General features: G+C 45.1%; 1 protein-coding gene across 1 annotated transcript in view; it reads left to right on the top strand.

Annotated features, from left to right (window-relative positions):
* dcc (DCC netrin 1 receptor) overlaps nt 1-15054 on the top strand; it is a 118872-nt gene that overhangs the window by 95430 nt on the left and 8388 nt on the right. The window contains exons 25-27 of the mRNA XM_088011222.1: nt 2247-2396; nt 5216-5518; nt 14380-14528. Of these exons, the coding sequence (XP_087867348.1) occupies nt 2247-2396; nt 5216-5518; nt 14380-14528 (602 nt within the window). The remainder of the gene's footprint in view (nt 1-2246; nt 2397-5215; nt 5519-14379; nt 14529-15054) is intronic.

Below are 15054 nucleotides of genomic sequence, written 5' to 3'. Positions count from 1 at the left end.
AGCGAATATAAAGAGAGGAAATGCACCTGCTATGTAATGAGACCCCTTCAAAATAAGAGCATAGCTACTTTAATAATTCTCTACAGTCAATAAAATAAACTTCAACACAGATGTTGAACTTTATTCAACTGGAAGATTACAAAACATCCAAGTAAATTAGTGTTTTTATCCAGAAAACTTAATTTAAGAGAAGCTAAGTGTTTTCACAGTTAGCTAAAGTGCTAAATGGAAAATTAGCTTCACCTTTATCGCTTTAGCATTTTAGCTGAGAATAACAATGACTGACCTTTTTTATCTTCAGTTAATCAACACTTTAGTTAATTTATTTATAGAAGCAAATTGTGGTAAACATTTTCACAGTTAGCTTAAAGCTGAACATTAGCTCGTCTGTTAGCGACAGAAGCTCAACCACCACTGACAGAAAACAACTTTCCCCAGCAGAGAGGAGCTGAAGTCCCACAGATACAGAAATGAGATCAGATTTTATTTGCATCGTTGCATTAGAAACGTTTTTCCCTCCATGTTAGAGGAACAGAGTAGAAACCGTTTCTTGTCTCTTACCTTCAGCGCCTGCTGAACAAAGAGTGAGAGTGTGGGAGTTTTTTAATCAAACATGAAGGATTACTGAGAGACAACAGAGAGCTCAGCTGCACTCATTCTGCCTGGATGTGTTTTAGAGAAGACAAAAGGAAATATATACGTGCAGCTTCAGACAATAATAGGAACTGGGGGGAGCTCCTTATCTTCCAAACAGGCCTGAGGAGCCGTGCAGTGATTTCTCTCTGTGTGCTGTAGACCTGAGGCGCTGTGTAATCAGTCTCACTGAGCTCGCCTCCCTGCAGTTTCCTCTCAAGGTCACAGTATGAACTCTGTCTGCCTTCCTCCTCCTCACACCTCCAGACCCGGCCGTGCTGCAGCGCTGCAGCCGGATCCGCAGCCGTTTCACCGCGCCCCTCCCCGCCCGTCGGTAACGAGGACATTTAAACCTTAATGTGTCTCTCTGCTGTGATCGCGCCGTTTGATTGTGGTTTTGTTTTTATGGCTGCAAATGAAGCCAGAGGACAAACGGTGGAGCTTCTGCTGCCAGAATCAGCTAAAAAACAACAACTCAGAAACTCCAGCATCTTAAAAACACCCTGCAGCGGTAGAGCTGGGCCAGGGTGACCCAAACAACCTTTCCAATAAGTTTTAGAGTTTGAAGCCTGAAAGTTTTCACCTCCTGACCCAGACGGAGGGATCTGGCTCCTGATCCGCCTCAGAGAAACTTCAGGAAGCAGCAGAGCGAGAGAGCAGGCTTTGAAATGTTACAGGCTTCAGTAGGGAGGGATTACTGGCAGAAACAACGCTCTCCGGTTGCCATGGTTACCCGCATTTGCCCACGAGCTGTGTTAGCATCAGCTAGCATGTTGTCAACAACTCTTTGATAAGATATGCTACCAAGTTAGCATCAGTAGGATCATCAGCTGTCAGTGAGATGATGAGTTCCTCTAAGACGAATGTTTTTAAATATTCATTAAAGGAAAAAAAGAATTTACATTTAGCGCGCAAATATGAAATATGATTAATTACATGGCTTATCAGGAGCTATTCAAGCCTAAAATAGCATCTGAATGCACAGGGTTAGCTGCTACTGTGTTAGCATGTAGCGGCTAACACTGCAGATTTCTAAAGAAGCTCCATGAATGATCAGGACTTCCTGAAACTTTGCTCAGATTAAAAACTTCAGCTCATGTTTTTATTTATTTAATAATTTAGCAGCAAATCGAAAATGTTTCTTTTTTGACTGCAATTAGCTCAGTTAAGAATTTTAGTAGAGTTTTAGAGCTAAATATGTTCTTAGTGAAGCGTGTTAGCATTAGCTTCAGCTCACCTTTTACTTAGCTGTTCCCACTGCGGGTTATTCTCGACTTGATGGAACCAGATGTTACTTCAGATGATGTCAAAGAGACTTTCAGTGACGAAAGTCTTCTGAAAATTATCACGACCAACAAACTTCGGTTTGTATCTAAAATCCTGCGTCTCTCTTTGATCAGATGTTTCTAATTTTTCCCTTGAAATCTTAGGAGTAAAGAAAATGGCAGGAATGATTTTAAATACATTTTAAAGGATATATTCTGATGGAAAGTATCTCCGCCGCTCCAGACAGTTGGACTGGAAGCTAAAGTTATGCTAAACAGTCTGCTAGCCGTTCCTGCTGCTAATGCTGTCCCAGTTTGGCTAGTAACGTCTTCCTGTCTGTGTTCCAGCTGTGGTCAGCGCCATCCCGGTTCCTACGCTGGAATCCTCTCAGTATCCGGGGATCCTGCCTTCACCGTCCTGCGGCTTCACACACAACAAGTTCAGCCTCAGGCCCATGCCGTTCCCCAGCCTGACGGTGGACCGAGGATACACACCAGGTACCAAACATCACACACCAGGCACCAAACATCACACACCAGGTACCAAACATCACACAGCAGGTACCAAACATCACACACCAGGTACCAAACATCACACAGCAGGTACCAAACATCACACACCAGGCACCAAACATCACACACCAGGCACCAAACATCACACAGCAGGTACCAAACATCACACAGCAGGTACCAAACATCACACACCAGGTACCAAACATCACACACCAGGTACCAAACATCACACACCAGGTACCAAACATCACACACCAGGTACCAAACATCACACACCAGGTACCAAACATCACACAGCAGGTACCAAACATCACACACCAGGTACCAAACATCACACACCAGGTACCAAACATCACACACCAGGTACCAAACATCACACACCAGGTACCAAACATCACACACCAGGTACCAAACATCACACACCAGGTACCAAACATCACACACCAGGTACCAAACATCACACACCAGGTACCAAACATCACACACCAGGTACCAAACATCACACACCAGGTACCAAACATCACACACCAGGTACCAAACATCACACACCAGGTACCAAACATCACACACCAGGTACCAAACATCACACACCAGGTACCGACATGTGAGTGCAAACAGCTGTACAATTATGCAATCTTACGTCTTTGAAAAGCAGGAGTGGAGCTTCCTGTACAACCAGTAAGACCACAGCAAGTGGTTTCTGGATGCTAAGTCTTTTCCAGCAGCCATTGTACAGCGCATACAGCGGTAAAACTGGCTGACCAAATGTGCTGGAGCTCAGCTGGGGTTGCTAGGTAACGGGCAGAACGCCGCTGGGGTTGCTAGGTAACGGGACACTGTGGCTCAACAGTCTGGAGGTTTTTGAAGTGTCTCGTTTTCCAGACATAAAAACAAACTTATTCCCAAGCAGTGACTGGGTGTTTTTATTAAATAGCTTGAGTTGTTTTTAGAAACAGTGGAAACTCAAATGGAAGAAGAAAAACTTACAAGAAACAAATTTTGTATAATCATCTAAACAGTTTAAAATTCTGTGTAGAGCATCTTGATAATCTGATCGTCCTCCAGTTTGTCTGAAGAGGAAATCCTGCTGTTTAAAACAGATGTTTGTCTTTTCCTGAGGACAACAGGACAGATTATTTATGTCTCACATGGAGTTTCACTTCTTCTGTCTCTATTCTGTATCCGATCTGTGGGCGGTGAAGACAGTGAAACTCTTCGTTTGTCCGTTTTCAGGTCAGTAAACGTCTCCAGCTCCTCTGTTCTCTTTCCTGCTTTTCTTGCCGTTAATCCTGGTTTTACTGCCGCAGCGAACGGCTAACGACGAGGTTGGGAGCAGTAATTCAGTAATTGATTAATTCCTGCTCGGCTCGTGTCAGAGAGCTAACGGCAGCGCGGGGAGGCGGAGCGGCTTCAGTCGTCGAGTCGTCGGCGACCCAGGAGGCCCATCGCTGCCCGCAGAGCACATGATCAAAGCCGGCCTTCGGGGCGGCGCCGCTAACCGCGGAGCGCAGAGATGATAAGAAACGGAGAGAAAACGAGGGCAGAGCTGAAGCTACAGTCTTCTGTTAATTACTGAGTAAAGTCAGAATTAGAAACTTTACGCCGTTAAACAACAAACCGTTTCAAAAAGGAGCTTTTGTTGTTTGAGTCCCGGCTGTAATGGAGGCTTGTTGTCGTCACGGTGACGGGAAAGTGCTAATGGAGATCAGATCAGCCGCCTCCTCTGTGTTATTATCTCTGACCTCTTTCATTAGAGAGACACTCAGCACAAAACATTCATCGGTTTTAATAAAAGCTTTAAAAAAACTCGGCTTTTTAACTGAAATGTTTTACTGTAGTGGAGAAATCAGTAGAACGGCTTTAACAGAGGCTCCATTTATATCCGCTTAGCTTCACTTCTACCAAAAGCTGGTGGCAAAAACGCTTCATGTGTAGCGGAAAACTAAAACCATGAGACAAGAGGACGAAGAGCCGGAACGTCCTAGTCCAAGTTCTGCTGAGTGGGAAATGGTTACGTCTCTTTTGGTGTTGAATCTGATGCATAAAGTGCCGTTGTTGCTGGTTGCTACGGCAACAGGTCTGTGCGTAGCGTAGCCGACGCAGAGAGCGAGAATAAAACTTTGAGTGGCTCTGAGTTAAACGGTTATTTGTCCCTTTGCTGCGGAGCAAAGCTTCACCTCCAGGTTCCTTCAGGTCAGAGTTCAGCAGAGCTTCACCTCCAGGTTCCTTCAGGTCAGAGTTCAGCAAAGCTTCACCTCCAGGTTCATTCAGGTCAGAGTTCAGCAAAGCTTCACCTCCAGGTTCCTTCAGGTCAGAGTTCAGCAGAGCTTCACCTCCAGGTTCATTCAGGTCAGAGTTCAGCAGAGCTTCACCTCCAGGTTCATTCAGGTCAGAGTTCAGCAGAGCTTCACCTCCAGGTTCATTCAGGTCAGAGTTCAGCAGAGCTTCACCTCCAGGTTCATTCAGGTCAGAGTTCAGCAGAGCCAAACCTCCAGTCCTACAGTGTTTTATTTTAAAGCATAAAAGGGAATTTTCCCCTTTATTCTTGGCCAGCCTGATGTTTTGTGAAGGCTTTGATTGTATTTTATTCTGTTTGGTTTCTTTCTGCTGTAGATTCGTTTTTCCTCTGGTTTCTGTGGCTGTTGACTTGATTTCATCCACAGATCAGATTCTTCTGTTTGACATCTGGTCTCTTCCTCAAAGCGCCGCAGTCGGAGCCGTTTGGCTCTGATGTTCCTCAGACGTTGCTCTACCAGAGACAGTCGCTCTAATTGGACTCTCCTCCTGTTTCTGCTTCCTGTCAGCGATGCCGTCCGACTCCTCCGCCGCCCCGCTGCTGCAGCAGCAGGCTCCGCCCCCTCCGGCCGCCCCGCTGCTGCCCGGTTCTGCCGCTCCCGCCGCCGACCTGGTGCCCCCGGTGGGGCCCGTCCCCGGGGCCCCCGCCGCCTCGGGCCCCTCGGAGGAGGCCCAGGCGGCGGCCGGGCGCAGCATCCCCACGGCCTGCGTCCGGCCCACGCACCCCCTGCGCAGCTTCACCAACCCGCTGCTGCCGCCGCCGATGGGAGCCATCGACCCCAAGGTGTACACCTCCATGCTGCCGCAGGCCGGTGAGTACCGCCCCCTGCTGGCGGGGTAGCGCTCAGCAGCAACCTGAGGCCAGAAAGGTCCAGTTACACTGAAAAACAAACATGTTAGTTTGACTGCAAACATCTGAAATAAGACAAAATGAACTTTACAGAAAGAAATATCAGCTTAATTTACTCAACTCATAATAAATGTTAGTTTGGGTCAAAGGTTTTGGATATTCTCTGATTGCATGTGGTGAAATATTCTCCCTGCTTGTGAAGCGCCGCAGGCTGAAGCATCTTTCTGTCCAGAACAGATTAAAGTCGCAGCAGCTCAAACGTTTCATCCCATAAAGAGAGAAAACGTTTCGTTTTCAGCTCCAACAGTTTGTCTCCTCCGATTCTCGTTGAACTGCAGGATGATGCAACATGAGAGCAAACATCTCCTGGTCCAAACCTACAACAGGCCTGCATGTAAGGAAATAACAGCTTCTGTTCCCACAGTCATCAGGTTAAGCCGATTTTCTGCTCCTTACGGTGTGAAATTGGCCCAGTTGGATCATTTAATCAGAGCCCAGCTGTGGTTCCTCAGAGGAACCAGAGTTTCTGTTTGTCTGAATCCGTTTTCCTGCAGCCGGCGCTGATTTCCTGTCATATTCCACGTTTCAGCCGGATCCTCTCTGCTTTAATATTTTAGTCAGGGAGGCTGAATGCGTTGGCCCCAGGCTGTTACACACACACTGTGTGTTTGTATATCTTTAATACGCTGTAACCGGCCCTGACATCCGCCGGAGGGATCCGACCCGACTCAACCCGCCTCTGTTCTGCCTCTGCCGTACTGGTACCTGTCTGTCTGTCTGTCAGCCGCTCAGCGCCGCGGCCCGACCCCACCGCTGGTTTAAACCTGGGCTAGCAGCTGTTAGCCGTTAGCTGCTCTGATCGGTTCATTATGAAACAAATTAAACTCCAGACTTCATTTAAAAGCACGCTGCTGTTTTGTTTTAAACATAATGTTAATTCTAGTAAATTCACAAACATATTTATGTTTAATTATAACCCGGAGTAATTTGGTGCATTATCAAAGTGTTTTACATAACTGTTGTGTTTATTTCACTCTTTTATTCTTAATTTAAACTGAATCTCTGGTTTGAACAGAAGAATCGAATCGATGGACACTGAAATATTTCCGTCTCTACGGTTTATGAAGTGACGAGTTACGACGCCATTTAATTTCACTTTGGGATGATACAGTCTTCCAACCGGCCACTAGGGGCAGTAGAACAGCAGCAAGGTGACATTTTCTATAGAGCTACTTTGTATTTGACTGCAGCTAAAAGCTAAAAACAGAAACAAACTGTTTGCTATGGTGTGTGTGTGTGTTTGTGTGTGTGTGTGTGTGTGTGTGTGTGTGTGTGTGTGTGTGTGTGTGTGTGTGTGTGTGTGTGTGTGTGTGCGTTTGTAATACCTTGTGGGGACGATTTTCCTGACATATGCTACGTTGTGGGGACCAATCGCTCCTCGTGGGGACCTGAGCCTGGTCCCCACGAGGGGAAACCCTGTTTTTGGGTCAGGTGGTCAGATTTAGGGCTAAGGTATGAATTGAGTTTTGGTTGGTTAGGGTTAGGAAAAGGGTAAAGGTCAGGTTTAGGCTGTAGAAATGAATGGAAGTCAATGGAAAGTCCCCACAAAGATAGCAAAACAAACGTGTGTGTGTGTGTGTGTGTGTGTGTGTGTGTGTGTGTGTGTGTGTGTGTGTGTGTGTGTCATACCAGGTCGCCTCAGATTATCATTGATTTTTAGCTCCAGGAAACTTTTCACTCAGACTGTTACCCTGAGGCGACAGCAGCCAGAGAGCAGGACTCTAATCGCTCACTGTTCGTTTACCGTTCCCTCACTGTTCCCTCACTGTTCGTTTACCGTTCCCTCACTGTTCCCTCATCGTTCCCTTGCTGTTCCCTCACTGTTCCCTCACCGTTCCCTCACTGTTCCCTCATCGTTCCCTTGCTGTTCCCTCACTGTTCCCTCACCGTTCCCTCACTGTTCCCTCATCGTTCCCTTGCTGTTCCCTCACTGTTCCCTCACCGTTCCCTCACTGTTCCCTCATCGTTCCCTTGCTGTTCCCTCACTGTTCCCTCACCGTTCCCTCACTGTTCCCTCACCGTTCCCTCGCTGTTCCCTCACCATTCCCTCACTGTTCCCTCACCGTTCCCTCGCTGTTCCCTCACCGTTCCCTCACTGTTCCCTCACCGTTCCCTCGCTGTTCCCTCACCATTCCCTCACTGTTCCCTCACCGTTCCCTCACTGTTCCCTCACTGTTCTCTCACCGTTCCCTCACTGTTCCCTCACAGTAAACAGACCAGGATGGGGGAAAATGTCACATTTAGCCAAAACCTGACGCTAAAACTAGCATCTAAGCTAACGGGCTACATCATGCTAAGCTAGTTAGCATAAATACTGATATTGTTTCCTTTCTTCGTTCTTTAGAACCCAATTATTTTTAATATTTTCAATTTAATGTTATTTTATTACACATTGAAATAAACAAATAACTCCTACAAATAGAAGGAGGAATATAAAGATCAGGAAGCTACAAAAACAATGAGAGAAACAAATTTAGGTCACAGGATAAAAAAGAAAACAATCTTTCCATTTATTAGATCATTTTCAGACGGATCCTTCCCTACATGTAGAAATTGTTCCAGTTCTTTAAAGTGGTTCTCATGTAAATGAATTGGAGTCGTGATCTTCTCCATTTCACGTTTCTTCATGAAATGTCACAGTTCAAAGAGGAAAAACATCCAGAAGTCCAGAGAAACTCATTTACTCTCCAAAATGTTTTATCACTGCATTTTAAACAGAATCAGAATATTTATTTTAGATTTTGGTCATTTTCAACTTTTCCATAAACAGCTGAAAATAAAAAAAAAGTAAAAAACACACAATGCTGAAAAAATACAAGACAAAACTAGAAAACAGAAATAAATAATATTTAAACTTCTGTCAAATGGCAAAAAAGTAAAAAACCAACAAGAAGTGAAAGTCGAGGCTTAAGTTTATTATCTTTGGTTTTATTTATAAGCATCATCAGCTCCACACAGCAGAATCTTTTCTGTATATTTTACTAAAAATCTCCAAGAAATTCCAGTTTAAACATAAATTAAAATGATTATATTTTATTAGCAAATCATTTTTATTAATTGTTTAAATTTAAACAGTTTTGTTCCTGAATCCCTCTGGAGCAAAACGTTTGTTATTAATCCCAGTAATCCTTCTGACTTAATTCATATTTAATATTTAGTCGTTTTCTATTTTCAGTTGTTATCTGCCGGTGATGTAGGTCAGTTTTTATTCATCTGGATTAGTTTTCACATCTGGTCTGTCGCATCCGACTGAAATGATTTGATCAGAACAGGTTCTACTGAGACAACCTGCATAAATAAAGGTTAAATTAAAATAAAAATCATGTAAAATAAACAAGATTCAACTCTGAAATAAAAAACAACTTTTTTACAAACTGTTTGATGTAAAAAGTAAAAGTAGATGAGATTAACTCTGTTTTATGATTAGATAAGTTTAGATTTGTGAGCATTAAAAACAAGCTTTAATTTGATTGGATAACATCAAAACTGCTTTTAGCTTTTCATAAAGTAAAATATGACACAGTATCATCAGCATAGTAACGAGCATCAATATGCATGTGGGACATTTTTCTGCAGTAAATCCAACGACCCTTCCTGTCTGCAGGTTTAATGAGGATAATAAAAGCTGTTCATCAGCAGAGATCTTTTCTGCAGCCGTGACTCGGCTGAATTGATCTGAACGAACAGTTCACAGCTCGGAGCTGTAACAGGATTGTCCTAGTCGATGTCCGGCTCTGAGGACGGAGGCAGCTGGAGGCGGACCGGTCCACCTGTGATGGACGCTTTCAGCCCCAACGCCTGCAGGAAAACAAAAATAAATGTGTCGTCACCACAGAAACGCCACCAGAGCGGACAGTAACGACTCGCTGGCCTTTTTCTGCTCTAAAGGTGACCCGTCAGGACGGATCAGTGGCCTATTCAAAGCTCATCCCATGTGTTCCACAAAGTCATTCTTAGATAATCAGATTTTGCTCAGTTCCTCCCATCTCAACTTTTACACTCGCACACGAAAATAGCTGCAAACAGACGTGCAATTATACAACCGTACATCTTTGAAAAGCATCAGTGGAGCCTCCTGCACAACTGACAAGAATACAGCAAACGGTTTCTGGACTGAGTTGACATCAAAACACTTATCTTCTCCAGCACACTGCAAAAACACAAAATCTTACTTATCAGTTAGTTTTATCTTTTATAAAGTTCAATAAGATATTTGACCAAGAATACTTGGTAACTTTGCAGTAAGATACAGGAGCTTCTTTTAAGTCAATAATTCCCTAATATTGATGAAAAAGTTCTAGTTCCATTAGCAGATTATTTCACTTAAACATGGGAAAAATGTCTTGTTATAAAACTTAATCTACCAGAGGAACTAGAACTTTTTCATCTATATTAGGGAATTATTCACTTAAAACAAACTTCTAGTTCCGTCTGAAAAGTTACTTATGAATTAGTTTTATATTATTTCAGGTTTACTAAGATATTTGCAGTAGAAACTAGACCAAAAATACTTTGTAACATTTTGTGTTTTTTGCAGTGCAGGGCATACAGAGCTGGAACTCGGCTGGGGTTGCTAGGTAACAGGCAAGAACTCAGCTGGGGTTGCTAAGTAACGACCTTAGCTGAGGTTGCTAGGTAACAGGCTGGAACTCAGCTGGGGTTGCTAGGTAACGACCTCGGCTGAGGTTGCTAGGTAACAGGCTGGAACTCACCTGGGGTTGCTAGGTAACAGGCTTGGCTAGCGTTGCTAGGTAACAGTGCAGTGTGACTCAACAATCGAGAGGTTTTTGAAAGGGCTCGTTTTCCTTGAACTTATTGATAAAAATCTGCTGGATGTTTTTTTAAGCGTTTGGGTCGTTTGTAGAAACAGTTGAAACCTAAAGTGTGAATTTTGTTTTCTGTGGTTCCCTTCATGAGATGAGGTGATTTTTAGGCGTTATGGGAAAATGAACAGATCGTAGAAGTTACAGGACGGCGGATCTCAGGGGAAAAGTTAAAACGAAGCCTGCAGGTGGCGCTGTGATCTCTAACAGTCCAGGCTGGGATTCGAACCCGGGACCTGGTTGCTGCCGGGCAGCAGCTCTACCAGATCCACCAGTCGGAGGGCAAACAATGAGCCCAACAATGAGCCCAACAATGAGCCCAACAATGAGCCCAACAGGCAGGAAATGAGAAGTAGGTCATGAGTGGAGAGACGGCAGCGTGAAGCCGAGACGTGTCGTCCTCCAGAGACGAGACGTCTCCTCAGAAACCTTTCATCTGCTGCTGGATCCACTTCAAACCACTCCGAGGATCGATACCAGCTCTGACTGCGACCCCAAACACACACACACACACACACACACACACACACACACACACACGGCTCTGATGGAACCCTGGTGGGCATTTCACACCTGCACCTCACCTCACCTGTCAGGTGTGACCCCCTGAAGCTCCGGGTTCATCCTGGAGCTGCTCAGTCTGACCTTCACTTCACCTGGACAGGAAGATCCAGACGCAGCAACGAGCCAGAAAAAGTTTATTTTCTAGAAATGTTCTGATGTTTTGGCAGAAATCTGCCTTGGCCTCAGAACACCAGACTATCCTTCCCCTCATCTCACTTTTTAACTTAGTTTTGTAATGAAAGGAGGATTTACTCCAGAGCTGCTGCTGTTTTTTCTTCTAAAATTTTAACTTTTCAAACTCAGAAATTTTTGTTTTTTGTAGAAAATTTTTTATATCTTGGCAGAAATTTACTCCTCGTTTTCTACTTACTGTGTCACTAATATGTCTCCATATAATTCATATTCAGGTCTTTATTCGTGTCCCAGTGGGACAATAAAATAATCATGATCAGATTTAATTATCAGCTGTAACTGATAATTAAATCAGTTTCTTGTACTTTTTCTTCGCTGCGTTTATGTTCAACTCTCCAGGATTCGCTTCCCTTCCGATGTTTTAGTGGTGTAGCAAAGAAAAAGTTCCCCCTGGAAACAGATTACTGGCAACACGTTCCGAGGTTTAAAAATAAAATCTGGTGTACAGAAAATGTTTCTCCAACAAAAACAGAAAACATGCAGCATCTGTATCTTTCCTCCGATTGTCTCGCTGATAAACTTTCACTAAACTTCCTCCAGGTCACGTTTTGCTGCTCAAAGCTTCTTGGAGTTTAAGTGAATCTTTGAGTTGCGCAGAGGGAACCGAGCTCTGGGTCTGCTGGTTGATCTGTTTCTGGTCTCTGCTGAGAGCCGGTCGAGCTGCAGGCAGCAGGATGGATGTTTATTGATCAGCAGAGGGATGGAGGACATTGTTGGCCTCAGCAGGCCTCCAGACTGGAGAGGCTGTGGAGAATATCAGCCTTTTGGGTCCGTTTTTCTTCTGCTTGTTGCTTTTCTTCCCGTCTCTCCCCTGACGGATTAAAAGCAGCTCAGTTTGGCTGTTGGTTTCCTTTTCTTTGAAGCATTGATCCGACCCGTTTTCTCTCCACTCATGAGAGTTTTGATCGTTTCTGTGAGCGGAGGCCGGAGCAGCACACGGTCTCTAAATGACTTCTGCTCTTCGTTTTCATCACCTAGTTGCGTGTAAAGCTGTCATCAGAGCGGTCGATGTGTGTTATGAGGTCAAACTCTTCCTGTCAGCAGCTGAAAAGGTCGTCGATACTCAGGTTTCACCATCCAGCAGAGGTTGACCCGATTATGAACGAACCATTCCTCTGGTTTATGGGTCGGCTCCGTATCTGCAGCCGTCGCTTCATGAGTTCAGGAAAACAATGGAAGACGAAACGCCGGATTCTGAAATGAATGTTTTCCTGTTTTTATTGTGGAAGTTAAAGTAAAACCCAACCTGCCTGGGAACGTTGAGGTTTGCTGAGTTTTGCAGATGAATGTTTTAGCAACTCTGGTTCTGCTGACGACCCGGTTTGGACCAAACTTCAGCTGTCGTCTCGTCTCCTCCCGTTGCTCAAGACTTCCTGCGGTCCAGCCGGACGTCTGCAGAGCGTCGGCTGAAACTCTGAAACATGCATGAAGAACAGGAAGCGACCCAGACGGCGGCGATGAGACGGATAAAACCCGAGGCTTTTAAAGCCGAACAGGAGGAAGTGCTGCTTAAACTGAGCTAACGCTAAAACCAGAGTGATGCTGTTTTCACGTCGGACGTGTTTCACACGTCACAAACTCGTCTGATGCTTCCAGTCAGACCGTTTGCAGTTTGAAGTCAGACGCTTGACTTTTTGCTCTGGCAGCGCGTTGTGACGAGTCGTCGTTTTCCGCTGCTGGTCTCCTTATGCAGGTGGAACTGAAAGTGAAACCAAAATAATATCACGCGGTGAATCTTGTGCGGTCGTAACGGAGGCTCAGATAGCTGATGACGGCTCGACGCGCGTTGAACAAAACGTTGAGAGTTTCTGGGTTTTATTTGCTCAAATCAACAGAACGTTTCCTAAGCCAGCCGTACGCTGACGACGGTCGCCGACGACGGTCGCCGACGACGGTCGCCGACGACGGTCGCCGACGACGGTCGCTGACGACGGTCGCTGTCAGCCATGTTTTCGTCTCAGCTGAGCCCAGTTTGATGACCTGCTGACCCCCATCTCCTGCAGACTCCACCTAAAGGCCACTACGTCACATCGCACAGTCTCTCTGATCTCTGATTGGTCGACGCTCTGCGTTGAGCAGCAAAACTTCAGATTTTCCATCTCCAGTGTCGGACATGTTGGACTCAATTTGAACGCTGGAAAAGCTTCAGAGCGCCAGACACGCCGTGACGTCTCGATGCGTCTCGATTCGTCCACATGGACCTTGAATGTAAACCAGACGCTCCAAATGTTCGGTGTGAACGCAGAATAACACTAAAACAGAAGTGATGCTAAAAATACTTCAGTGGTCCCAACTGGAAATTAAATGTTGCTGTAATTCACATTGATTGAAATGATTTTATCTGCTGATGGCTCTTAAAATGTAAGTCGTGATAAACTTACTAGCATAACTCTGGTTTAGCGTAACGTCTGCTGTTTCTGTTGCAGTTAGTTGGCCTTTCTGGGCCTCCGTAGAAGCGATCCCTCTGCGTGGATCTGCTCAGACTCCCAGCCTGTTGAGTCTCTAACGGCTCAGGAAACCTCAGGACTCGTCTGATTAAACGCTGGAAGCAGCAGACCTCACTCCGTCTGCCGCTTTAGTTCATGATGAATAAATAAGGACAAATAAAAACAAACCTTTAATTTGCTTTGGCTCCTGGTCCTTCAGACGGTTACCTTCCACTGCAGCTGATTGTCACCTTTTATCACGAGGAAGTCTGGATTTATGACCTGGAAACGATCATGGACCGTTTCCGGTCCAGACTCGCCAGTGGAGCTCGCCGTTCGCTCCCTGAACGCCGCCGCGTCTCATCCTGTCTGTAAAGCCGTAACTTCCTGTCCGCCATCATCAGTGACGTCTGCATGTCCGGCCGCCGCCAGCAGAGGTCATCATTAGCGCTGATTAGACCCCAGAAACATCCTTGATTAGCCTCATCAGCGCCCCGGTGATTATATTCACATTTTTCTTTTTAAGTCATTGATTATGCCGACCTGCTGTCACAAATTATATATAATACGCTCCATTCGCAGATAAAATCTGTTCCTTTTGTTCTGTCTTTAAATCCTGATTGTGCAAAGAGAAAGTGTGCGGCGAGTCGACCTTACGATCGACCAGCTGCTCCTGATTTCACCTCCTCTGGTTGGAACCTGAAGGTTTGAGCCCAGACTGACCCGGTGACCCTGAAACGTCTCCGGTTCTCCTCCAGGTGCCAGCCTGCCGAAGCCCCAGGTGAAGACGGCGTCTCTGGGCCAGGCCGGGAAGGCCCGCTCCCCTCTGCTGCCCGTCTCCGTACCGACGGCGCCGGACCTGCAGGACGAAGGCGGAGCCAAGCCGGCAGAAGACCCGGCCACCAACGTGAGTCAGGAAGTCACAGAACCAGAAAAGGTTTTCTGCACGTTTCACCTCCAACTGCAACAAAGTCACTTTGTAGCAAAACCTAAAATATGATTTAAGTTTAAACAACCTGCTGGTTTCCACCAAGCAGCAAAAACAAACTGAAAGTGAAACATCAGGAGGTTCTGGGGAGAAAACTGACGAGTTCAGGAAATGAAAGCAGGAAATTTATTCTCATGATGTTACAACTTTTATTACTGGCACTTTATTTAGTATTTTTTATTCCTCTCATGTTAGGACCTCATTCTTCTCCCACTCTGGGATTTTTACAAACTTATCCTCACATTATTGCAAGTTTATTTTCATATTTTTACCACCTTTCTGTCGTTTTAACACGACTTTATTTGGTCATAAAATTACTATTTTCTTGTAATTTTATGTCCTCCTTTCATTATGATTTCATTTTTGTGACTTTTTTCTCTTTCTAAAAACAGAATCCTGTTAGTTTGGCGCTAAAACTGCATGTATGATAAAAACAAACCGTTTA

The sequence above is a fragment of the Poecilia mexicana genome, unplaced genomic scaffold (assembly GCF_051168715.1).
Source record: "Poecilia mexicana isolate PSO_F unplaced genomic scaffold, ASM5116871v1 scaffold_12, whole genome shotgun sequence".
NCBI classification, from domain to species: domain Eukaryota; kingdom Metazoa; phylum Chordata; class Actinopteri; order Cyprinodontiformes; family Poeciliidae; genus Poecilia; species Poecilia mexicana.
Note: the sequence above shows the minus strand (reverse complement) of the source record. Positions and strands in the feature narration are given on the sequence as shown.